Source organism: Pelodiscus sinensis, chromosome 1 (assembly GCF_052426305.1).
Source record: "Pelodiscus sinensis isolate ZL-2025 chromosome 1, ASM5242630v1, whole genome shotgun sequence".
Taxonomy (NCBI): Eukaryota; Metazoa; Chordata; order Testudines; family Trionychidae; genus Pelodiscus; species Pelodiscus sinensis.
In genome coordinates, this window is record NC_143052.1 from 244,634,134 (window position 1) to 244,660,580 (window position 26,447).

Consider the following 26,447-nt stretch of genomic DNA (forward strand, 5'->3'; position numbering starts at 1 on the left):
TTGCTTTTTTGACTGCCACTGTACATTGAGTGGATGTTTTCAGAGAACTGTCCACAATAATTCCAAGATCTTTTTTTTTCAATAACAACAGCTAATTTGATGAGGAGTCCTGTGGCACCTTATAGACTAACTGAAGTGTAGGAGCATAAGCTTTCGTGGGCAAAGATCCACTTCGTCAGCTAATTTAGATCCCATGTTATATGTATAGTCGGGATTGTGTTTCCCAATGTGCAGTACTTTGCATTTATCAGCATTGAATTTCATCTGTCATTTTGTTGTCCAGTAACCCAGTTTTGAGAGATCCTTTTTTAGCTGTTCACTGTCTGCCTGGGACTTAACTTATCTTAAGCAGGCCTAGGCAAAATATGGCAGATCTGGCCCATGAATGCTGTGGGGAGCCCCAGGTAGGCTCCCCTGGGAGCCCTGCACACTACTCAGAAACACAGCTGAGGAGTCGTTTCTTTTTAAAAACTGTGAGGGGGGAAAGCTTCAGGCATAACTCCCACCCCCAGCACAATCCCATTGGCTGGCTTCTGGCCAGAAACTGGCCAATGGGAGCTGCCTGTTAGAACAACAGGCAGCCATGAATCACTAGTTCCCTTCCCTCTGGCTCAGTTATTCACACAAGCACATGGCCATGCAAGCCTGTGCAGGTGCGGGGCGGTCGGGCTGGCTGTCAGAAACTTTTTAAGCTCTTCAAGCATTTAGTTCTGCAGGGAGGCAGGGCTGCTGACTGGTAAGTCTCCTGGCCAGAGCCTACCTCTGGCACTCCATCTCTTCTCTTTCCCAACCCTCTGCCCTCCCACTCAACATACACAAATCCTCTGCCCCCCCTCCTGCACCCATACCCTCTCCCAGATCTGGCACCCCAATCCTCTGCCCCAGATCACAATCCCCTTCTACTCTAGCTTACAAACCGAACTCCTGCACCTCAGTCCCCTACACTAAGTTACATTCCAAAACCCTGCACCTGTCTCCTGCTGTAGGTCACAACTGTTTTCAACTAAACTCCCTACCCAGACTCTACTCTCCCTCCTGTACCTCAATCCCTTACCACAAACTCCACCCCAGACCCCGCACCTCCTCCATTAATATCATGTAAGAGTGTGGTCCTTGACCACTTTCCAAAATCTTTGGAGTGGCTCCCCCTCCCCAAAAAAATATTGCCCAGCCCTATCACAGTTTGTATGCCTAGGAGATTTGGTCAGTTCTGGGAGATGCTCATTGTTAAACAGTTTTATGGAAGCATGATAGTATGATATAGAGGTAGAGTCCTGTACCAAAATCTCAGAGCCCACAGTATTAGCCCCTGAAATAAGGGGGGGGGGGGGGGGAGGGGAAGCCCCACATATCATTGCTAGTACCAAACGGTTGAAGGACCAATTGAGAATTGACTTGCAGGTGTCAAGGCTGCACTAGGAAGAGGACTATGAAAGACATCATTCAAATGAGAGACTCCAATTCTTCTGGAAATACAAGGTGCTCTGTGGACAAGAACATAGACTCATAGACTCATAGACTCATAGACTTTAAGGTCAGAAGGGACCATTATGATCATCTAGTCTGACCCCCTGCACAGTGCAGGCCACAGAATCTTGCCCACCCCTCTTAGAATAAACATGGAAGGCAATGGAGGGCAATGATAGCCAATGGCCAAACACGGGGTCAGCACCAAAGTGGGTATCCAGAAGAAGCTGGCAAACGAGGTACTAGAGAGTCAGTTAGACCTTCTCTGACCTCAGAGTTATAGTAAGATGATGGTACTGAAGCATGTAAGGTAGGACTGTGTGTGTTGCGATGCCAAGGTGTCAGATGGTACCTATGTAGATGGTGCCCTGAGGGTATAGGGTTTATCCATTTGGAAAACTATATGCAATACTAGTGCCTCAGTACCTGACACAAAGCCTCAGTGATATCTTTGAGAGTTGCAAGGTCTCCTTTTAAATGTTTTGGAGTGGCCCATCCTTGCTTCCCTGCTTGGGGAACTATGCTGCTTCTTCCTGAAAGTCTTGTGTCTAGGGCCGCTGACAAGATTCCAGCAGACACTAGAGTGGCCTGAGATGTTAAGGATGATATAGTGGAGCAGGGGAGAGAGCAGACATCTGGAGCTAGGAAATATTCCATGCTTTAGAACTTCAAGTAGACAGGGTATCCAGACACCTCAGGCAATTGGAGTGTCCACTGCCATGGGAGAAAGACCTTTAGCAGGTCAGTTGGGTTTAAACCCAAGGTTTATAGACTTCATCAAAATCAGAATGATTACAAAGAGGACTGTCTTCTCTACAACACAAAGTTTGTCAGTGCCCTATCCCCAAATTCTGATTGTTTCTGTTTCTTAACATTTCCACAGGAGATAAAAGTAGTAACTAATGAAATCATACCCATTAGTTTTTTCTGGTCCAGCAAGAAATGCCCAGTGTGCCAACACTCCAAGAGAACCTGAAAGAAGGTCCCCTTGTCCACCACATCTTCGGCTGCTTCCTTCATGACTGCATACAAGCACTATAAAGAAACAAATAAAATAAAGGGGGTCATGTATACTTATCCTCTATTCACATGACATACTACCATGGCTGTGAGGGTGGAGGAACCACAAAATGCAATGTTATGCTAGAACATTTCTTCTCTGAGAAGAAAGGGTCAGGTTAGAATTTACTTTAATGTAAGAACAGCCATACTGGGTCAGATCAAAGGTGCATCTAGTCCAGTATTCTGTATTTTAACAGTGTCCAATGCCAGGTGCCCCAGAGGGAATGAACAGAACAGGGAATCATCAAGTGATCCATCCCCTGCTGCCCATTTCCAACTTCTGGTAAACAGAGGCTCAGGACACCATTCCTGCCCATCCTTGCTAACAGCCATTAACAGACCTATGCTGAATTTATCTAGCTTTTTTGTACCTTGTTATAGTCTTGGCCTTTACGACATCCTCTAAGAAGGAGTTTCATGGGTTGACTGTTGTGTGGAAAAAAAAAATCCTATTTTTGTGGGGTTTTTTTAAACCTGGTACCTATTAATTTCATTTGGTGATCCCCACCCCTGTAGTTCTTACGTTATGGGAACAATAACTTTCTCCATACCACTCATGATTTTAGAAGACCAGTATCATATACCCCCTCAGCCTTCTCTTCTAAGCTAAAAGTACCTGTTTTATTAATCTCTCCTCGTGTGAAAGCCGTTCCAAACCCCTATGTTGCCCTTTTCTGACCTTTTTCCAATGCTAAGATATCTTTCTGAGATGAGGTGACCACATCTGCATGTAGTATTCAAGATGTTGACATACCATGGATTTATTATAGAGGCCATGAGTTATTCTTTATCTTATTCTCTATCCCTTTTTAATGATTCTTAACACTTTGCTTTTTTGATTGCTGCTGCACACAGAGTGGATATTTTCAGAGAAAAATTTGCAACGAATCCAACATCTCTCTCGCATGGTAGCAGCTAATTAGTTCCCATCATTTTGTACATTTTGAGAGCTCCCTCGTGAAGCTCCTTACAGTCTGTTTTGGACTTATCTTCAGCAATTTTGTATCACCTGCAAATTCTGCCATCTCATAGCTTATCCCTTTCTCCAGATCATTTATGAATATGTTGAATAGGATTGGTCCCAGTACAGATCACTGTGGGCACCACTAGTTACCTCCCACCGTTATGAAAACTGACATTTATTCCTTCCCTTTGTTTCCTCTTTTTAACCTCATAACACCTCCATCTGGGACAGTTCCTCATATTTGTCTCCTAAAAAGAATGGCTGAGGTTTGGGATACTCTCTCATACTCAACCACAAAGATGCAAAAAATTCATTTAGTTTCTCCGCAATTATCTTACTTGAGTGGTAATGATATAGACTGTGCTTGGAACTGCTTTGAGGGCAGGGGACTGGACTTGATCTCTCGAGGTCCCTTCCAGTTCTAGTATTCTATGACAGAGCTCCTTTAGCCTTTTGATGTCTACTGGCCCCTGCTGGTTGTTTAGCAGGCTTCCTCCATCTGATGTACTTAAAAAAATTTTGCTATTACTTTTGAGTTTTTGGCTAGCTGTTCACATTCCTTTTTGGCATTCCTAATTATATTTTTACACTTCATTTGACAGAGTTCATGCTCCTTTCTGTTTTCCTCGCTAGGATTTAACTTCCATTTTTTAAATGATGCCTTTCTCTTTCTCTCTCAGCTTCTTTTACTTGGTGGTTGAACCATGGAAGCCCTTGTTTGGGTCTTTTATCATGTTTTTTAGTTTGAGGTATACATTGAAGTTGAGCTTTTATTATGATGTTTTTAAAGAAGACTATCACCCATTTCTAAACACATCTTTCAATTATTAAAAACATCTTTTAAAGCCTTTTCATCAAGTATGAAGAGAGAAGGGGCAAGTTCAGATCTCTGCAACAGATTTTCTTCTGTTCTTTATAAGCAGCGTTACTACGGAAAGGCTGCATCACAATATTAGATTTTGCAGTTTTTATTCTGAAAGTACCCAGGGTTCACTGTCACACTGACTTCTTCATGGAGTGAATTCAAGATAGTATGGGCATGCAAATAGTTTTGCTGTAATCTAACTCCTACTGCCCACAGGATCACATTCCTCTGTTTTCCACATATTGAGCTGCAAGGGCTTAATCACAGTCTTTCAAGTTCAGCTCTAAAGCTGTATATTCTCTGTTGGTGAGCATGGAGGAGAAATATACCATGAGACCATCTCTTCTGCCAGGTGTCTCAGCAGCAATCTGGGCTCAACAGGCTCAGCAACTGTGCTTTGCTGGTTTCATGAAGAGAGCATGGATTCATTAATCACTAACATTTTAGCAGATGCCATCACCACATGTCCAGAAGTTAATTTTTCCAATCACTTCTCCTTTTCCTTTCCTTCCATGCCCATCCAAATTAGGTTGTGAACATGTTTCTTGGTGAGTACTATTTGTGTGTCAACTCTCAAAGGCTGGAGGTTTTGAGTTAGCTGTGTGACTAAGGTATATAGCCAGGGGAAAAAAACATCTCTCTAATTCTGCTATTCTCAGATAACATCTCACAAGATTGTCACTGGAAGTATGTGAACTCTTGGCAGGAGGCAGGATGGAAAATCCTCCATCCAAAGCTTTTGCTTTTTTGGGGGGGCCTTCCAAGTGGCAGCTAAGCAGCTCCTGCCTAGTAGTCATGTATCACCATCTACCACAACCTCACAGCTCCTTAGCTTTCTAGTCAGTTCTGAATTGTGTAGGAAGCAACTGATCTTCAAACTAAACCAATTATTTAAAAAACCTTAAAAGTAAAAAGATTTCTGCGAGCCTCATATGTACCTAGTAGGGAAAGAAAAGCAGACCCTCTCCCTCCCAAAAATCTCCTCTCCCCCACATGAGCAGAGATGATGGGGCACAAATCAGTAGGACGCTTCAAAGAAGCAGAATTACATATATGTAATTTAAATACTGGAAAAAGGTACCATCCTCACAAGATTTTCATTCTTGGACACTTAGTGACTCAAGATATGTTTCAGGATAGAAAGTTGATATGCTTCTGTAAGCAGTGCAAAAAGGTTGATTATTAGTATTAGGACCCGTGAAAGTTTAAAAAAATTAAAACAGATAAAAAGGAATAAATACTTCTAAGCAGCAACAAAGGCATAAACTGATGGACCGGCAGAGCCTCCAAGAATATGTCTTCACGACACTTTCAAAAATCTGAACAGCTCAGTTAGAGACTTCTTTGACCTCCAAAGGAACTGTAAGTTACTTTATCTTGGAAACAGGTTCTGCAGTACTGAGAATTTAGATAGGAGCTCTTCCCCAGAGGTCAATGTGAGCAACAGTGCTTTGCAAAAAGGGATAGGAAAGACGATGAAAACTGTCCTTCCACATATCCTACATGAAACAATGGTAGCTAGTGGCAGTTGTGGTCCATCACTAGACAGAGGCGGTAAGTTGTTATTAAATGGTGCAGAAGAGAATTAAACATTTTTGTTCTGTATTTGGAAAGAAGCAAGATGGTGTACTTGTATCATACAAGGATGAAGTACTTTCCAGTCCATTAAAGAGATGTTAGACCAGAATTGTAAAGGATAAATATCTTTAAATCAGCAGGCCTGCACAACCTGCACTAGAGTTCTAAAAGAGTTGGCTGATGAGATCTCTCGCCTGATGATGTTAATTATGAATAAATCAAGGCATACTGGGGAAATTCTAGAAGACTGGAAAAGTGCTAATGTGCTAATATTCAAAAACTGCAAGCAGGACGATCTGGATAAATACAGGTTGGTTAGCCTGACATCAACCCCAAAACTGTAACAGAAGAGCTGCCATGGGATTAACTTGATAAATAATAGGAATATAAATTAATACAAGTCTATATGACTTTATAGAAAATAGTCCTTGCAAATAAATTGGATTCCATTCTTTGCAGACATTGTAAATTTGGTTGATAAAGGTAACTGAGATAATAAATTCAAGACTTCTTGCAAGGTGTTTAACTTAGTATATCACAACACTCGTAAAACTTGTATGGTACAGTATCAATTGAGCTCTTGTTGAACAGATTAGAAAACTGGCTGATAAGTTTTAAAAAGTAGCTGTCAATTAGGAATCATCACTGAATGGGATGTTTCCAGTAGGAGATCTAGGTAAAGCTCAGCAATATTCAATATTTTCATCAATAATTTGGAAATTATAAAACCACTGCTGATAAAAATCTGTGAATGAGACAAAGATTGGCAAAATGGTAAATATTGAGGAAGTAACTCTCTACTCTGGCCCATTCACATAAAATACATTTTGATACAGCCAATTTCAAAGAATGTAGGCCACTCCTGTAGAAGGGGTAACTGTATTTTGGAAAGCAGTCACTCTGAAAAGAATTTAGGTAACACAGTGGACAAACTAAACATGAGCTTCCACACAACGCTATTGCAAAATTGGACTAATGTGATCCTTGGATCTATCCCCAGAGAATAAGCAAATGCAAGTATTATTTTACCTCTTTACAGCGCACTGGTAAAACAGATACTGGAAAACTGTGTCCAGTTCTGATGCCCATATTTTAAAAATAATGTTGAAAAAAAAATTCAGAAATGGTGCGGAAAAGAGCCACAAAAATTATTTTTGTGGTAAAAGAAATATCTTATATCAACAAACTCAAAGAACTCAATTTGTTTATTTTACCAAAAAGAAGATGGAGAGGTGACCTGATTACAGTATGTAAGTTATCATCTCAGAGAGAAAATAACAGGTATAAAGGGGCTTTTTTTTTTTTTTAGCAGAGAAAGGCATAACAAAAACCAATGGCTAGAAGCCAAATGCAGACAAATAAAATTAGAAGTCAGGTACAGAATTTTAAGAGAGAGAGCGAGCAACCACTGCAACAACTATGAAGACTAGCTGCCTTCAGGAAGATTAGCTTTAGCCAAACAAGTGATTGTGCTCCATATAGGGATAACTGGGTGAAATGCAAAGGTCTGTGTCATACTGTAGTTCACATTAGTTCATGAAATGGTCACCTTCTGGCCTTAAACTCTATGGCTACATCTATACTGCCCGTTTTGCTGGCAGCGAGTATGCAAATGAGACAGATTAGCATACCACAGTGCCTCATTTGCATAATTTATGCACAGTTTTTGTGCAAAAAAAGTGGGTGGACATGGGGTTTTTGAAAAAAAAAAACAAAAAAAAAAAACCTGTTTTCCGCAAGATCCTTATGCCCCAAAAAAGGAGGTTTACTGATCTTGCAGAAAACAGGGTTTTTGCGCAAAAAACCTCAACCCCACGTTCACACTACTCTCCCCTTCCCGCAAAAACAGCATGCATAAATTATGCAAGTGAGGCACAGCAGTATGCTAATCAACACCTCATTTGCATACTCACTGCTGGCAAAATTGGCAGTGTAGACGTAGCCTCTGAGCATAGGACATGAGGTACAGAGCAAAGATGATCAGTGGTTCTGTTGGTCCAGTGGACCTGATTTATTTCCTGGCTCGGTCATAGACTTCCTATGTGAACCTAAGATACCATTTAATCTCTTGTGCTTTACTGTCTATCTATAAAATGGGCATTTCCCTACCTCACCAGGATATACTGAGGTTAAAACATGTTAAAATTGTAAGTTGCTCAGATATTAACAGGACACATTAGCTAGGAACCTTCATGCCCAGCTACCAACACCAAAAAAGTTTTGAGCTGAAGGTATTCCTATCTGTAGCACACGAGGCATTCAAAACCCAAGAGTGAAGAAGCTGTTCTTAAAGAAAAATATGTTTTTTCCTTTTTTAAATCAAAATGTCTGGAAATGCTCCTAAAAATTCCAAAAATAATTTAATCATTTTGCTGGTATCAAGCACGAACAATGTCACTCTAAAATCATAAAGTTAAGAGGAAACAGGTTATAACTGAGTAGACAGTTGCTTGCTACTAAAGGCAAGATATGATCAGAAAAATAAAAATGCACGAAAATGTTCAACAAAGCAAAATTCAAGTTATTCATAATATGCCATCAATTAGATTTGTAAGATGTTATTCAGAATGATTTGGCTAATTTTATAAATACACATTTACAGGGCTTTTATTTTTCTTCATATTTTAAATGGGAGATATAGGCAAGGTCTAGCTATGATCAAATGCACATGTAATACTGGTAAATAAAGTGACTACTGTAAAAATATAAAATGAAATATGTATGAGGCTGCAGAAGACCCAGACACAAATGCAGAGTTCTATTCCTGACTATTCCCTCTTCCTGCATGTACTAGCGCAGGCAAGTCTCCTAGCTTTCTCCATGCTTGTTTCCCCATCTACTAATTGGGGATAATGCCTCTTATCCACCTTCTTAACGTAATCAGAGAGCCTCAGATGAAAGATGTGTGCAATTCTCACATACTGAGTGGGCCCCCAATAGAGTTATATATTCTTCCATAAATTTCTCCCTGACAACATCAGTTTTCACACAAGTCTTACATGGCTGCTTCAGATAGCTATCAAGGATAATTTTGCTTCATTAAATGGAAGATTCAGCTTAAGAAAGCTATTTCAATATGAATTATATCCCCAATCAATACATTTATTTGATCTGGCAACTATTCATACTAATGGGTAACATTTTAACCTCTCTCATTTGCAGGTTGGTCCATAAAGAAATCCTTGTGACATGCCCTAGCATGCAAAAGAACAGCAATATAAATGCTAATCACTAGGGTTGAAGTAATCACTCTAGAGATGTGGGAAAGGTAAGCTGGCTTTTATTTAAAGGGTGTTTATACTGTTCTATTCCCTAATCACACTTAAAATTTAGCTAGGTCCTTGAGAGTGAGACACAAATTCTTTGAAAATTTAAAAAAAAAAGTCAGATTTCATTTTAATTTTCTAGTCATCTCTGTTTCTTTGACGGAAGCAGAACGGAAGATGGCAGGTGGCATAGAATACTTCCAGGGAGAATATAAACTATGCTCAGTGTAGTGCATATTGCAGTTCCAGTGCACTGGTTCAATCTCTCAATCAGGTCCAACATGGAGACACAGAAAGGGAACGAACATCCTGTCCCTCTGATTAAGAAAGCAAAATAATCTATTGGATGCCTGGACATTACAAAAGCAGCTGAACAACGCAGGGACTATAAAAAGCAGCTGGACAGCCATTTATCCAGCCATCCAGAGTGTGGAACTTTTAATCTGAGATCTGAATGGCAGTGGACTGGCAGATGTATGCCAACAGATGGTTTTTTAACCTCTGTTCAACAGAAAGGTAGTTCCATCATCTGATGCTTTCCTACTTTCTCATGCACATATCTCCTGGCAGTAGGAGAGGAACTGAAGAGGGTAAGATACTGCTACCACTTATTGACAGAGGGAAGTTTGGGGAAGAAGCTAGCAGGCTACTTGTCAGACTGTCTTCACGCTAGGATGCCTTGAGGAAGAGAAGCCAATAACTGACATGGTGCTGGAGGAAAACATGTATCAATTTTTAGAAGTCATAATACAGACACTTCAAGGACCTGACTAAATTTTAAACTTGTGAGGAACAAAAACCGGTATAACCACGCTTTATTATTGCCCAGTTCTCCAAAGAATAATAAAAAGAAAACCTTAGAGAGCTGTGCCATATTGAATAAAAGCTGACTTACCTTTTCCCCTTATGTTGAGTACTCACGCCTGCCCTGATCAGTAGTGGTATTGATATCACCCACCAACAGAATGGTGGGGCACATCTTTGTAGAGCTGGAAGTCAACAACTGTAGAGCAGGCTATAATGTAGAATTGCAAAAGAAAAGAAAAAATGTGTATAAAACTTAATTCAAAGCCTTGCCAATTATGCTCACTGGGCAGCAGGCAGTGCACACCTTGAAGCAGATACTTTTAAAAGCATAACAACAACTCACTCTCCAGGATACACTAAATATTTTGTTTACTGGTTTCTCATAACTATGTATGTAAATAAATAATTTACAGATTCACAGGTTAGAAGGGACCATTAAAATAATCTAATCTGACCTCCTGAATAACAGGCCACAGAACTGCACCAAATGGCTTCTGAATCCAGCACTTTCCAAAGATATCCAACCTTGATTTAAAAAGACTGCAAATGAGTGAAAAATCCATGAATTCCCTAGGAAAATTGTTCCCATGGTTAATTACTTTAATGTTAAAAACATGCGTCTTGTTTTATTCTGAATTTGTCTATCTTCAGCTTCTAGTCACTGGAATTCATTATGCTTTTTTTTCTGTTGGGTTTAAGGGCTCTCTACTATCAGAAATCTTTGCATCTAGGTTTTAGACTCTGATCAAGTAATCCTGTGACTTGTTCCACAGTAAGCTAAATAGACTGCACTTCTTTAGTCTTTCACTCAGATTCAAATACCTAAGAAAAAGACTATTTGTCATGACTATATATTTACCTTAATCACCTGAAGAGAAGTATGCAGTTAGCTAATGTACTCATTAAAAACATAATGCTCATCAATCTACAGTTTGCCCTGATACAGACAGCTGTATCCTGAGAAAGCTTTCATCTTTGTACCAACTAAGCACAAAGCAGCCTAAAAGTCCATCTTCAAAATTCCAACTTTTACCATTTCTGTAGTATATTCAGAGTTAGTTTTTAGGTTTTTTTCACTAAATGTGAAAGAAAGAAATAATATTAAGGATGAAGTCTAGATGCTTATTTAAACAATAAGGATTAGTGGCTAAATGCATAAGAAAGAATAGACATCTAGGAGGAGAAAGGTAAGGGATAAAGACTATTAGAAAATGGCAACTAAAAAAAAACCCCAAACCAAAAAAGTAGCCAGCAGGAGCACAAATCTTTTACAACATGGAACTGTGCCCAGGATCCACTGTTCTAATCAGATTATATGGTTTTTCCCCAGACTGGAATCGTCACGTGTGTTGTCTCCTCTGATAAAAAAAGAAAAAAATTACAACAGACCAAGAGACTAGAGTTACAGATGAAGCAGCAGAAAGAAAGACTAAAAATCTTGGAGGGATGTGGCATGGAGACTGACTCTTAGTTGCAGCACTGAGCTTCCTCAATGCCATTTTGAGAAGCAGTTCTGTGGCATCAAGATATCTCTTAAGATTGCCAAACACAAAGTCCTCAGATTCAGTTGGCCAAGTCCAAAGAACGTCTTTGTCAACAGGAGTCTGAGATGCACTTTGAAAACTAAGTAATTGTCTTGGTTATAACATCTTACCAGGCATGACAGACAAACATGAACATTTGTAACAGACATCATAGCCCTGTATTAAGTCCAGGACCTGAAAACTGCTTTCTTAGCCACATCAACAATGCTGCCTGGGATGTCAAAGAAGGCAAGACAGGGAAAATAGTGAATATATGGTCTGATGGAATCAATATAACAAGAAAGAGAAGCAACCTAACACAGTAGAGTCTCAGATAACACTTAGTGAAAAAAGTTGTTTTTTCTTTTTTAAATGAAAATCAAAGTGACTGGCTATACAACTATGAAATAAATAGCACTGAATAGTGCTGGGAGAGGGGAAGGAGGAAACAATGAGGAAACTTCAGACACCAAGCCTTCTCTGAGATCACTACACCCGGTGGTCAAAAGTCACTGAAAAATAGTTGGAACACCCCCTCTTTTACGGCTTCTGAATCCTGTCTGAGGCGAGCATGTGAACACTGAGTGGCCCCATCTTCTAGAAGATTCCGAGGATGCATTTAGGCAAGGAGTGGGAAGCTGCATGGGCAATTTTCAAAAAGGAGAACAGCGCTATTCCCTTACTTTTCACCATCCAGGAAAACACCTACGTATATGCAATAAGGAAGCAGCAAAAAAAAAAAAAAAAAAAAGGGGGGGGGGGGGGAGAGAATGCAGAAATCCCACACAGCTCTAAAACACTGTTGGCCACTAACGGTACTTCCAGAAGACAGCTGTACAACTGGAAGTCAGAATATTTTTGACTGACAGCATATACAGGCGGTCCCCGGGTTACGTACAAGATAGGGACTGTAGGTTTGTTCTTAAGTTGAATTTGTGTGTAAGTCGGAATTGGTACATATTGTAGGGGAAACTCTAGCCAAACATTTCTCCAGAGCTCAGTTTTATTCTCCCACACCTCACTTCCCTCAGTCCTTTATTCTCAAGCTGAGGTGTCTGCTGAGAAAAGCCGCTCCGCGTCTCCCTGGTCTGTTGGGGGGGGGGGGGGGGCACCAGCTTCGCGTCTCCCTGGTCTGCTGGGGGGAAGCAGCTAGTGCGGGGTTGCCTCACCCCGTTTGTAAGTAGAGATCCGATGTAAGTCGGATCCATGTAACCCGGGGACTGCCTGTATACAAAATAACTATTAAAAAAAATGGCATATACACTAGATTGACATTGATAGCTCACACCAGCTCATGTTAGACCTTAGCTATCTCTTAAACCTTATATAAAACATCATGGTGTGTCAGGTATTACCGCATTATTTGAATTAATTTTTTATTGATTACTAGAAAATCTTGGCATCAAGCCAACAGCTCCTTTTTCTAAAGTGGCAATTTAATTTTTTTTTAAACAAACATTTTTGAAGGGACAGCTGTTATCTACAAAGAATTTAGCAAAAATATTGCTAGTCTAAAATGTGTGCATATACATTATGTCCAATGGACATGAATGATATATATCACTGTCAGTAGTATTGTTGGTAAAGTGTTTACAGATCTTCATAAGAGGATGGGCAACATCAGGTGACCAAGCAGTCCATGGAACCACCAAACACATCTTCATTCCTCAGTCACATCAATATGTAGCGAAACATGAAGTTGCTCTTGACTAACTACATCTGGAAATAGTATGTTAATACACTGAACTTATAACTGCACTCCTTTCCTCTAAGGATTTTAAAGAACTTCACAAAAAATTAATCTTCTTAACACCAAACACCCATATTATGCAGACCAGTACTAAACCCATTTTCAAGACAGAAACAAAGAAGTTTAAGAACTTGCACACCAAAGTCACTAAAAATCAAACCCGTTAAGTAACAAGCTTCAAATGAGACATCTCAAGTGCTGTGCTTATCAGTCAGTCCTTGAATCAAATGCATCAGCTATGGATTGACCACAACATTTAAAAAGATAATTTTACAGATAAAGACTTCACTTACCTTTTTCTCCATCAGAAATAAGATCTCGTTCTCCTTTCTGAACAATTGTCAAATTCCCCATGGCTTGACTGAGCCGTAACACGCACCCATGGTGATCATTGCTATCCACAGGGTCTCTTAGCTACAAATACAATAATTCCATACAGAATTATTTACCATTAATGGAAAATCAAGCAATTATGTCTATGAACAAAATGTTACTTTTAGTCTAATTTTTTATATTCTTTCCATCCACTTTGTGCCAAAAGAAAATTGTTACAAAACGGTCTCTCTTTTTTGCTTGCTTTAAAGATGTGCCAAGCTATGATCCAGTGTTATCATGACAACTATCACATGCAAATTTATTTATCCTCACAGTACTTTTTACGTAGATAAGGAATAGTATGAAAGCATTTGATATAATATCAACATATATTTTTTGACATGTAGAACAAATACATGCTTATGGATAACCAAAAAACCACAACCAAACAAAAAACAACCACAACAATCAGCAGCTCACCATAGCTTCATAAAGTCTGCTAAACTCCATATAGTTTGGAGTAAGAATGGCTCGCTGGTAACCTTGAATAAGAGAAGGCTGTTGGGAAATGAGCCATAATCCATCCTGCACAAGACAGTCAAAAAAAGAATTTATTTAATAGCTTTTTAAATGTCAGACAAATAAACGTATGACAAAAATACTTACAGCATCAATAACAATTGGAATTCCTTTGATCTTGGCTTTTTCTATAATACCCTGCAAGAAAAGCAAATGATTGTAAGATGCTTGTCATGTTAACTCCCAAAAGATCTAAAGAAAATTCAGCAATTTATTTCAGTCTAAAAATGCTGTCTAATAAGACTGGCCATACCGATCACCATTTCAGAGAATTAAAAACTTGGTTAGATGATGACAGAAGACACTTCCATATCAAATGTGTGCATTTTACAGACAGATATATAGTGTAATTTGCTAGCAATGCAAATTTAGTCTAAGGTTTTAAAGATAAGCTGTGCTGTTTCTGATTCACACATAACTAGAGCCCTGCATGGATACAAAATTGATATCTGCATCTGCAAAAATGAGCCACGGATATATGCTTCAGCAGATGCAGATACGCGTGGTTATAAAGCGGATATACACAAATATGCAAGGTTCCAGATACAAAATTAGGATCCACATCCACATAAATGAGCAACAGATATATGCACCCACATATGCGGATACCCAGGGTTATAATGCAGATCACAAAGCTAATAAGTAAAATGCCGTAAAGACATCCTTGTTCAGAAAAGGAGTAAGATGATGACAAAACACATTCAAGAAATATATCTGCTGAACAAGACAGAAATTAGTCAGTTTCTGAGCATAACCAACAACATATCTTATGTCACAAGACAGACATGAGGTGTACTTTCACTTATAAAGTGGAGATTTTACTTTAGCAGAATGGTTCTAAACACACACAAGAAGGGTGGACTTATTTGCAAAGTTTCTTGCCACTAGTCCTTGCCACTTGTGAAAGGAAAGCAAATAAAGAGTTTCCAATTTTTCTTGTCTAGAATGTTATTTTATATACATTATAATGTGATCACTAACTCATTTCTCCACATTAAACAATTCTAAGCTTTCCATTCGACTACCAATTTTCTCTGAGTCTTTTAACCCCATCTTCTGATCCTGCTGAAGTGATGAACTGAACACAGTGCCCAATTTTTTCATACCCTAACATTTAGTTTTGTTTGATTGCTGCTGGTCATCAAACCAATGTTTGGCGTGAACAGTCTACCTGGAGACTTTTCTTGAATGCTTCCAGTCAATTTAGAACCTTCCAACATGTTTAACCTTTGTTAATTTCAATATGCTCTCATACTGTTCATTCATCTTTGTTAGGATCCAAAAGAGTTCTTTAATCTTCTCATCTCAAGTAATCTAAATAAATGTGTACAATTTACAATCTTTACCACCAGACTATTGGCCCATGCTCCTAGATCATTAGTAACTATATTCAACAGTGGTGAGACACCCTTCCCTCCCAATTTTCTGAAACACATGCTCTAGTTGAAACAGGAATCAATTCAGAACAGTTCTATTGACTGTATTACGTAGGAAGTCAGAATATTCACAGTGACCCCTTCCAGTTTTATAATCTAGGAATTAATCTTTTGGCATATTGCAAACTGTGCATTCCTACGTTTTGCTTCCTTTCAAAGATTTTATGGAAGTCCAAATGAAACATAACATACTCTCCATTATCTATTTTGTTGAGAAACAGAAACCTAGATTTGCACAGCATGATTTTTCTTTATAGAAGCCATATTTGTTCTTATATACCTTCACAACTGTATTTGATTGCTTTAATCAGTTCACCTAATAAAGTAAGCAAATACATAATAATAAAATACACTATCATCCCTAATAAGCAGCACATACTCTGAGAAGAACCTATGTAAAAATGACATCATCTTGATCAACAACAGATCTGTTCCTTTTTTATACCTGCTGCTTTTAGTAACAAAAGCAATAGATTGTAGTAGTAGTAATAGAAGATTGTAATCAGTTGTAGTTGTTAAACTTGCAGAGCAAAAAAATGGAGACAGAATGAGTTAAGTACTTCATTCAGTCTTTTGCACCAAAAATAGATTTATTTACAAGGCTCTGGAGTGTAGCAGGTGTGCTGCTGAGGACTTGATGGGGCTTGTAGAACCTTTACTAATAGTAAAGATTTAAAAGATGGAAAGAATGAACCCAGCTTGACTATAGAAATGTGCCAATGCTGCAATAAAAGACCACAGCTTGCTGTGGCCAGTTGATTTAGGCTCACAGGGCTGCAGAACTAATTGCCATGGAGACAGAGTACAGTCTCCAGCCTGAGCATGTAAGACCTTGCAAGGAAGGAGGATCTCAGAGCCTGGGCTCCAGCCCAAGCCTCAGCCTAAATGCCACATATATCAGCAATTTTGGTGTTACCTGGATTTGCAGGGTGTGTGTATCCCCGATTCTGATCAAGCCAATTGCAACCCGATTATGTGCATTTAGCCACCATTAATTTATAATAGAGACTACCATGTAGTTAAAAGAGCTAACTGGAAAGCAATCTTTTAGAGGCAGTTTCTGCTAATCAGAATGAGAGGAGGGAGAAAAAGTCAATAAGTGAGACTGAAAACAAACCTTAGTGGATGGAACAGACCCCCTACGCAGGAAGTTCTGTGGGGCAGGGTGCAATCTGTGGGAGGAACTGGTGGGTATCTTGTAACCCCCTGCTCCCAGCCTCTCTCCTAGGTGAGGAAACCAGAGCATGGGGTAGGGGTAGCACACCTCTCGGCTTTCTCCTGGCCAGCCAGAGCACGGGGAAGGGAGGCTGCAGCAATGCACCACCACGACGTTCCCTTCCCTACGTGCCCGGCACTGGCCCCCTGGCAGAATATGAAGGACTGTGACGGGGTGCATTTTCACCCTTTGCACCCTCCCTGTGTATGGGCCTGGGAAGATCTTGAATCTGGGCACCTTAATACTAAACACTTTATTGAAAGTTAGAATAAGTGATAACCCACTAGGGCGTCACTATGAGCTGTGTTTTATGAACAGTTTTTTTTTTTTTTAAAAGATGATGATGATAATGGAGTGTACTTTGGAGCAGTTCTCTGAAGCCATCCAGAGAGACATTTTTTCCTGATATCTTCTCTCCCTGGTGGGTGAGCAACTGGCCACTGCAAACCTGCCACTGATTATGCAATACCTGCCGACATTTGATGGCTGGGCTATTCTAACCCTATTGCCGTGGTCCCCAACCTGGTGCCCGCGGGCGCCATGGTGCCCGCCGGGCTCTTCACATGCGCCCGCGGAGCAATCTGGGCTGGCCCTGCCCCTGGGCATGCGGCAGGTGCCAGCCCCGGGCGCATGGCCGGTCCCGCCCCCGGGTGCGCCGCGCGTGCCCTGGCCCCGGCCTTGGCCCCGCCCCCAGGGGCGCCGCGCGTGCCCTGGCCCCGGTCCCACCCTTGGCCCCGCCCCCGGCGCTTACGGGGGGGCGCCGGCCCCGGGCGCGCGGCGCTTATGGGGGGGGCCAGCCCCGGGCGCGTGGCTATGGGGGGGGCCCCCGCCCCCTGGCGCACAGCCGGCAAACGGCCACGCCCCCTGGCGCCCGGCAACCTGAAAAGGTTGGGGACCACTGCCCTATTGCTTACATCTAATTAACCGAAGTTTTGGATAAAGTACAGTTACTTGCATTAATCTTTTATCAGAAGGAATTGCTTTGTTCCCTCTGATTTATTCCTAATGTTGCCTATAGTGAAACAAGAAAGGTACCCCTGCTGAGGGATTCTGAAAACCATGGGTAAGGTAGGCATCTGTTATGAAAATATTTGGCCTTCAATATACAAACTGTGTGAAGCCAGTTAAGAGATTAATTTTAACGTGTACAGAATGCATTAAAAAGTTTACCACTGCCTTGTAGCTTAAAAGATGTAAGGAGTGGTGTCTTTGGCAGAGAAAAAGCGCAAAACATAAGATGGTTTGGAGGAAATTAAAAAAAAAACCAGAAACTCCTACTCACTAAAGTATATCTAGAGAAACTGTATACCAATTACTCCTCCAGAGAACAAGTATAGCTAAACCCACCTCTAATCTTCTATTTGAATTCAAAAAGAAAAAACTTTGCCAGTGAATTTGCTTGGAAACCCCAACTAAGAGCTTTAATGGTTAAGGGCAACTGCATCTGTATCCACAGCTCCCTCTAAGATGCATGGCAAGCACAGCCTTAACAGCTGTTTAATCAGTCTTGCCCAGCAGGAGGCTCAGGGCTCCACCATGGAGTTGCCTGACTAAGTGGGGCTGATTAAGCAGCTGTGGGGCTATGCAGCCACACAGCTTAGAGGGAACCTTGCCTGTATTCCCCCCTTACAACCTCAGCAAGGGCAAAAACTCTTGGCTTCCTGTTTCCCAAGCTGTAATCTTTTTTGGGTCTCCCTTCTGACCAGAATATCCCCAGGCTGAACATATACCTTTACTGTGTCATTCCCAGTCAGGCTGTCCTAAGACAACTGCTTCCTCCTCCCCCTCCCCCCCCCGAGATGGCTAACAGATTAATAGCAAAGAAAAGTTATCACACAACTCTTTGTAAGCAAGCCCACTTTAAAAGGGGCAAAGAATTAGAGAGAAAACATTAACAATAATAAAAGAACCTAGATGATATGTTAATAAGCTTATTAGAGTTCATCCCAACTCTGACATAGGCTCTAATAGGAGGGAGGAAAAACATCCACAGGAATGCTTGAAATGCAGGGAACAAGGAGGCAAGAAGTTTCTTAACTGCTGTTCAAATCAGTCAAATTAACGTTTCCACCAAAATTCACATCTGAGAATACACCATTTGGGGAACATATTTAGCTATCCCCCTTAACCCATCCAACTCTAGTTGAAGCAATAATGTAGCTTATTTCAATCACAAGGTAAAAGCCTAAAATCAGAACACACACATACACTGACTTCCCAGATATTATCTAATCCAACTGAACAGATTTTCCCCACAAGACAAATGTAAAAGTTTCCAGTTTATGCTACATGATGTTCATGGATTTTAGTGAAGCCTAACAATTCTTTCCAGTAGGGATGTTACACGACTATTTTATTACCCGCTGATTAACCACTATGTATCAGAGGCAGGAGCACAGGAAGCCAGTTAAAAAAACAGCTCCCCCTTGCCGACTGGCTGCCTGCAATGAAGCACAGACAAGATTACATACAGTAAAGAGACAGATGGACAGAAGCCTCAGTCCTCCACTCTCCTATGATAGAGGAACAGATCTTACAGCCCTCTTCCTTAAGGTCTTCACTGAAGTCAAAGAAAAATAAGGAATAATTACAAGCCTATATCCCATTCTTATATTCACAAGGCAGCTTACCTACAATAGCCAAAAATATGTAAAGAAACGTTTATACAAAAAAAATTCACCCCTCAGTACAAATTTAAATGGCTAATTGGTGTAGTTACTTATTTCCCCTTGGGAAGAAGAAAAAACTACACAAGTTAAATTTACTACTGAAGCAAAAAAACAGCACTTTTCTCTAGCACAGTGATGTTGCTGGAAACACTAAACCTCACTAAATAAGTGACTTGGATTCACCTGCCCTTACAACATTCACACTGGAGCCTCAGATTATTACAACATTTAAGAAAATCTAAGCAAACAACACAGAAGGGGACTGAGAAGCAGCCTCTTTCTATCCTGTACTGAACCAGGCTTGTCTATACTTCTGGGAAGATCAATGCTCCTGAAGTTGATATTCCAGTGTTCAATTTAGCAAGTCACAAAGGCAGTACCACGAGAGGGGGGTGGGGAGAAAGGAGGCGGCAGGTGGGAGCCAGCGCTTGTAGGAAGCTCTGCCGGCTCCCACCAAGCTGACTGCCCCTCCCCCCTGCGCTGATGCCTTTATATCAGAGGCAGTAGCACACGGGAGGTAGGGGTAGGCAGGTTTTGGTACACATGGGGAGCCAGCTTAAAAATTAGTACAGCAAGCCAAGGGATGCATCTGCAGTGCACAAGCCTGCCTTCTATCTGAAATGGGAGTACAGTTAACTTCCGATAATCCAGCACCTTTAGGACCCAGGGGGTTTCAGATCATCAGATATGCCAGACTATCGGAAGGGAGGGGCTATGAGAGGTCTGGGGTGGCATCCCCCCCACCCCATCCCAGACCCCTCATAGCCCCCCCTTCCGATAGTCCGGCTCTGCCCCAGGCATACCCAATTCAGCCGCTGCTGGTCAGTTTCAGCAGCTGCTGAATCGGCAACGCCTGCGGCAGAGCAGCTGGGGTGCTGCCGGGTTGGTCACTTAGCGCCATCTGTCGGCGCTGCGGGACCAACCCAGCAGCACCCCAGCTGCTCTTCCCCAGACGTCCCCAAGAACAGCTGGGGGTGGTGCCGGGTTGGTCCCGCAGCCCTGAGGGGCAGCGCTATAGGACCAACCCGGCAGCACCCCAGATGCTCTGCCCCCGGCTTCCCCGATTCAGCTACTGGTCAGTTTCAGCAGTGGCTGAATCAGGGAAGCCGGGCGCAGAGCAGCTCCAATTGTCCAGCTGCCCGGAGCACTTCCGGGTTCCAGATGGTGCCGGACCATCAGGAGTGCCAGAGCATTGGATGCCAGGCCAATGGAGTTTTACTGTACATCAAAGCTTATTTGTAACTATTAATGTGTGGTAGCAATGTCATGAAGTGTGTTAATGTCTGGCAGTTTAGCATGCTGTAGATTCACACTGTGGCTTGCCAACTTGTCACGTAGAGAAGCCCTAAGATCCTCACTACAAAGGTTAGGCAACTCCCAGTTTTAACTTTTATCTTTAAATTATAGGTATTCACATTTCAGGACTAACAGATCTCAACTATTGTCAGTGACAACAAAAATAAATAAGTTTCATTTGAAGGCAGATTTGATTCATTTATAGCCAGTAATTTTACTACAGATGGTGCTTTCAAACTATATTTTAAATGGCTCCATTAAAACTCCTACACAGTAACCTCACCCAAAAATATTTGTTTAGTTGCACAAATACTGCAGACGTGGTTTATAAAATTCAATAACAAAGATGTAGAGCAAAATATTAAGTATACATTACCTTAGCACTCTCAAGTAGCACGTCATCTCTACCTAAACCAGGTCCTATGACAACCGAATGCAGTCGAGGCAACCACTTTTCCACTTCATGAACAGCATTAGGACTGTCACTATGTAAAGAAAACAAGTACAAAGCATTTACTTAAAACACACTTGAATCTGAAAACTAGGATCTCCCATGTACATCTGAGGTTAGCCAAAAGTTATTGCTAGCATGCAGACTTTTGCTCTAGTGAAATAAATAGATTTTTGTTTTTCTGAAAGTTTGTTTTGTATCTTATTGGGGAGAGAAGACTTGAGAACCATTTTGTGCCTGAGACTGAGAGCGCTCTAAGACGTGGAACACGTGTTAATACAAGCCTCAATTCTGCAATTAGGTCTGTGCAGCAGACTCTTGAGCCCACAAGGAATCCTGTTCACTTGAACAGGATGCCACATAGATCAACCCACATGGATCTAGCTGCACAATCAGTGCCTTACTTGGGAGTTGTAGGGATCAGAATCTGTATGTGCAAATGACCAGCTATTTCATTAGTTAAAAGAATTGCTGTTGTCTACTCTGTATAGAGCACAGACTCCCCTCAAACCACTACCAAAACGAAAAAAAAAAAAAACCACCTCTGAAAAACAGATTACAGTATTTGTGATAAACGATGCATGTCTATTTACTTATCTTTCACCTTTCCAAAGGTCAGGTTCACTTACTGATGTTACTGTAAGCCTCTACTGTAAATGACAAAAGTGGAGTTTTACAACATTTTGACTTGGGTTTTAAAATGTGCCAGTATGAGGAACTTGGCAAACTACACTATAAAGAGTAAATGCCACTGGTAAAATAAAAGACTTACCATTAGATTAACATGTGAGACCTTGTGTATACTAGAAAAATTCAGCTGTTTAATTAAATTGATTCATCAACTGAGCTAATTCAGCTGATACAGAGGCGGGGCGGGGGGGGGGGGAGGAGGAGAGATGCAAGTAGTCAACAAGATAACAAATAAGCCTAGGCTTATTTGATAATTGTCTAGTTGACTACTTCTTGACATCCCAACTGACAAGCTCCTTCATAAATTCCTTAACTCTATTATGTGCAAAGACGGAGTTATCTAACAGTGCATTTTGCATAGCCAAAGCTGTTGAGTGAACTTTCAAATGAGAATATAAAAAAACTTCAATGAGTCAATTAAAGCATTCAAGAATAGATTTAATTACTGCTACTGAGGGCTATATTTCTCACTTCCCCATTTCACAAACTTCTTCTACTTGAGATACCACCACCTTCTAGTAAACTGCTTTCTAGAGAGTTAATCAATGTTTGCAGCACTTCTGATGTGCAAGATTTCCCAAGGTACATTAGAATCCTGTAGGAGGCTATGCAATCGGGCACAATAATAGGTAGTCCATGAGATAACTCTACAAAAGGGCAGAATTTAATAAGTCTTTGGTCACAAAGAGAGGCGTGTGTGTGCACGCATGCACACACACCCACCCACCGCCCCCCCCCCCCCCCCCTTGGAGAGCTAGAGTAGTTTTAAGGACCACTGCTGCCTTGCCCATGCAAGGACAATTAACATTCTTTGGCTTTGTCCTGTCTTAGCTTTGTCACCTTTGAAGGAGAGGGAAGGGGAAATAAGTGTAAAGTGGACCTTTTCCCCAATCAAGTAAAAAGGCATCCAATATGGATCGACAATATCTCCCTCACTTGAGCAAAATCTATGACACATTGTATTTTGTCTGGATGCAAATAAATGTATGTATGAGAACCCTAGTAGAGCAAAGATCTCATCTACCGTTATTGATATTTTTAACAACCATTCATTAAATTTCATTACATCACTGCTCCTTTGATCTAGCAATCTACTGTCCTTGTTTACCAGGTAAAGAGCTCTGGAATAAATAATCACACTGACACAACTGCTTCCTTGCATTGATAAAGAGAAAGAATTCCTGTATTTGTTCATATAATGCACTGCTACTGTGGTGTTTATGAAGACTTGCACTACATTGTTCTGGTTGCAAGGTACAAAAGATGTGAGCGCCAAACACATTGCCCTCAGTTCCAGATTATTTATACTTTGTCTCTTTTCTGGTGAATTCCCATGACTGCACACCGTTAATGGCTATGTCTAGACTTCAGGCTTCTTTCGGAAGAAGGTTTTCGGAAGATCTCTTCTGGAAAACACTTCTTCCAAAAGAAAGCATCCACACTGCCAAAGCACATTGAAAAAGCAACCTGCTTTTTCGAAAGATAGTGTCCATTCAGTGTTGCTATCTCACATTTAAGCTGTGATTACTATGGATGGAGTGGCCACCAGCATACCTGTGCTTTTTCCTCTTGCCTCTTCTTTCAAAAGAACTCCCTCTTCTCTTACAACACATGCCTTTTTCCAAAAGAGCTCTTTCAGAAAAAGGCTTCTTCCTCGTAGGAATGTCAGAAAAACCCCTTCATTCTTCCGATTTTATTTTCCTCGAAAGAACACGATTGCAGTGTGGACATAAGTGAAGGGTTTTTTTTGTGAAAAACGGCAGTTTTTCTGAAAAAAAAAACTTTGTAGTGTAGACATAGCAAATGTGTTATAAGGCATGCCCCATCTAGGCATCGTAGGTGGAGGATTGAAAGGGCCAGAAGAACTGTAAGTCACCCCTCTTAGAATGTTGCAATATTGAGTCCACTATTCAGGGATAAGAGAATCTTTCTTTGGATAGCTAACCACAAACACACAGATTGTGTTTCATTCAAAATTTAATACCAGCCATGCTGCAGACTTCTCATACTGAGCCCAGCATAGGGCTGACTCCAGGCACGCTCAGGTGCTGGAGCACCCATAGAAAAAAAAATGTATTTATTTATTTATTTTTAAAATCGAGAAAATACTACCTCCCTCATTAAAAACAGTTATAATTAAATTTATCCCAAACATGCTACACATATAGTCTAATAAAAAACGAATTAATGGCTGTAGTCCAGGGGTGGGCAAAAAGGGCCTCCACGGGCCGTATCCGGCCTGCCAAGTGGGTGAATCCAGCCCACGGAGGCCCCGCTGCTCTGTTGCCCCCAGGCCAATTAGGGTCTGGGGGCGGAGGAGCGCCTGAAGCGTTCTCCACCCTGTGAGCAGTACACAGCACTTCAAAGCACTGCGTGCTGCTCACAGGGCAGGGAGAGAGCAGAGGAGGCTTCACGTGCTCCCTGCCCAGGTCAATCAGGGCCTGGGGGCAGGGAAGCTGCATGAAGCTTCCTTCACCCTGCCCCGGCCCTGTGAGCAGCATGCGGCATCTCACAGGGCAGGAAGAGGCTTCCTGCGCTCCTCCGCCCCCAGGCCCTGATTGGCCTGGGGGTGGGGGGAGCATGCCAAGCATCTTCCAGGACATGAGTACCTTGTGGGAAGGGGGGGCAAAGGGGCTCCCTCACCCCCAGACTAATCATGGTCTGGGGGTAGGGTAGCCCCGCCCCTTCCCATTTAGGCCCCGCCTCTTCCAGGGTGGCACGGGGCTACTTCAAACATTTTTGAAGTAGTCCCCGGCCAAAAATTATGGCCCACCCCTGCTCCAGTCTATCCAGCCCAACTACCAGAGCTTGCTTCTTGAAAGTTCTAGGCTTTCATTTTCTATTTTTCAGCCAACTAAAAGACAGAAAAGCTGGATAGGATTGTTTGTTTTGTGCTTATGTGGTGATGGACCTGGACCCAACAGAGGAGTTAATTGAGACAGAGAAAACTTATAAGAACGGAGGCAGCACGGAAAGGAATAGTGGCATGGACTGGGAAAAAAATAAAAAAGGAAGACATTTAACACAGAAACAGCTTCCTACACTTCCCCACACTTTTTCCACAGAAAAGCTGTCCCGGCTTCTGGTCACAAGAGACCCTATCTGGGAATATTTTGAAGAAATTCATGCTCTGGGTAAAAAAGGAAAATGTGCCAAGTATAAGCAGTGCAAGAAGATGATGCAGGACCTAGTTACAAGAAACATCATAAGAAAAACTGCTTATTAGGAGAAAATGATGTGGATGAATAAGTGGATATGTTTGAAGGACAAAATGGATTAGCTGGTTAGTAATTTAAATTCACTTTGCAATGCATCATTCTTCAAGACTGTTTCAATGCCTTTTAGTATAAGTATAATTTAACATGTAAATTCCCAAGCTGTTTGCTATGTTGGATGTTGCTGGACAAAAAAAAATTACTTTAGCTAATCCTTATGGCTTACTTACTTAGATTTAGAAGTTTAAAAAATATACAGGCAGTCCCCGACTTACACGGATCCGCACTTACGAACGGGGCTTTTCTCGCCCTGGAGCTCGCGGGCGGCGGGACCGCCCAGAGTGCAGCGGTCCTGCCACCGCGTCCTCCGGGGCGAGAAAAGCTGCTCCGGGTCTCCCTAGTGTGCTGGGGGGACTCCCCAGCACAGCAGGGAGACCCAAGCAAAGCCACATAGGCGGTGGGGTCCCCTGCCTCTGCGGCTTTGCTCCTGTCTGGGGCAAAGGAGCAAAGCCACACGGGCAGCGGGGTCCCGCCGCCTTTGCCGCTTTGCTCGGGTCTCCCTGCTGTGCTGGGGGGGACTCCCCCAGCACAGCAGGGAGACAGGAGCAAAGCCGCAGAGGCGGCGGGACCTCTGCGCCTCCGCCGCTTTGCTCGGGTCTCCCTGGTCTGCTGGGGGGAGGGGGGACGCGCAACTAGTGCGCCTCCCCCCCAGCAGACCAGGCTTTTGTTGCGGGACGCCTGGGGTAGAGCAGCTGGGGTGCTGCCAGGTTGGTCCTGTGGGGACCTACCTGGCAGTGCCCCAGCTGTTTTGTCCCAGGAGTTCAGATTCAGCCCCTGTTGAAACTCATCAGCAGCTGATTCCAGGAAGCCGGGGGCAGAGCAACTCTGCCTAGGGCTTCCTGTAATCAGCCGCTGATCAGTTTCAGCAGCGGCTGAATCTGGAGCCAGTTCCGACTTACATACAAATTCAACTTAAGAACAAACCTATAGTCCCTATCTTGTACGTAACCCGGGGACTGCCTGTGTATCATATTAGAACTATGGTTGTCCATTAGTGAGTGTTAACGCCTGCAATTAACACAGGGCAGAATTAACATGTTAAAAAAATTAACTCGCTTTAATCACAGATTGTCTTGAGTAAGGCGCAGTAATGCAAACCACCACCAGAGGATACACAGAAAAATGAAGCAGCCAGAAAGAAGGGAAAAAACCTGAAGACTGTGGTTCCAGCTCCAATGGAGAAGTAAACAGAAAAGTAAAGACCCTGACACCCGTCCCTCTCCTCTCCCAGATGACCA

At 41.9% G+C, this 26,447-nt stretch overlaps 1 protein-coding gene across 6 annotated transcripts in view; it reads right to left on the reverse strand.

Moving 5' to 3' along the window:
* NAXD (NAD(P)HX dehydratase) overlaps nucleotides 1-26,447 on the reverse strand; it is a 62,851-nt gene that overhangs the window by 5,023 nt on the left and 31,381 nt on the right. For 4 of the 6 annotated variants that reach the window (XM_075918549.2, XM_075918551.2, XM_025182914.3 and 1 more), the window contains 5 exons: nucleotides 21,170-21,278; nucleotides 14,264-14,314; nucleotides 14,078-14,182; nucleotides 13,576-13,696; nucleotides 2,382-2,502 (listed from right to left, as the gene is read on the reverse strand). In XM_075918549.2, coding sequence (XP_075774664.1) covers nucleotides 2,382-2,502; nucleotides 13,576-13,696; nucleotides 14,078-14,182; nucleotides 14,264-14,314; nucleotides 21,170-21,278 — 507 coding nt within the window. Of the gene's footprint in view, nucleotides 1-2,381; nucleotides 2,503-10,097; nucleotides 10,218-13,575; nucleotides 13,697-14,077; nucleotides 14,183-14,263; nucleotides 14,315-21,169; nucleotides 21,279-26,447 lie in introns of those variants that run through there. The other 2 variants (XM_089775415.1, XR_016348426.1) reach the window with 2 other exon arrangements.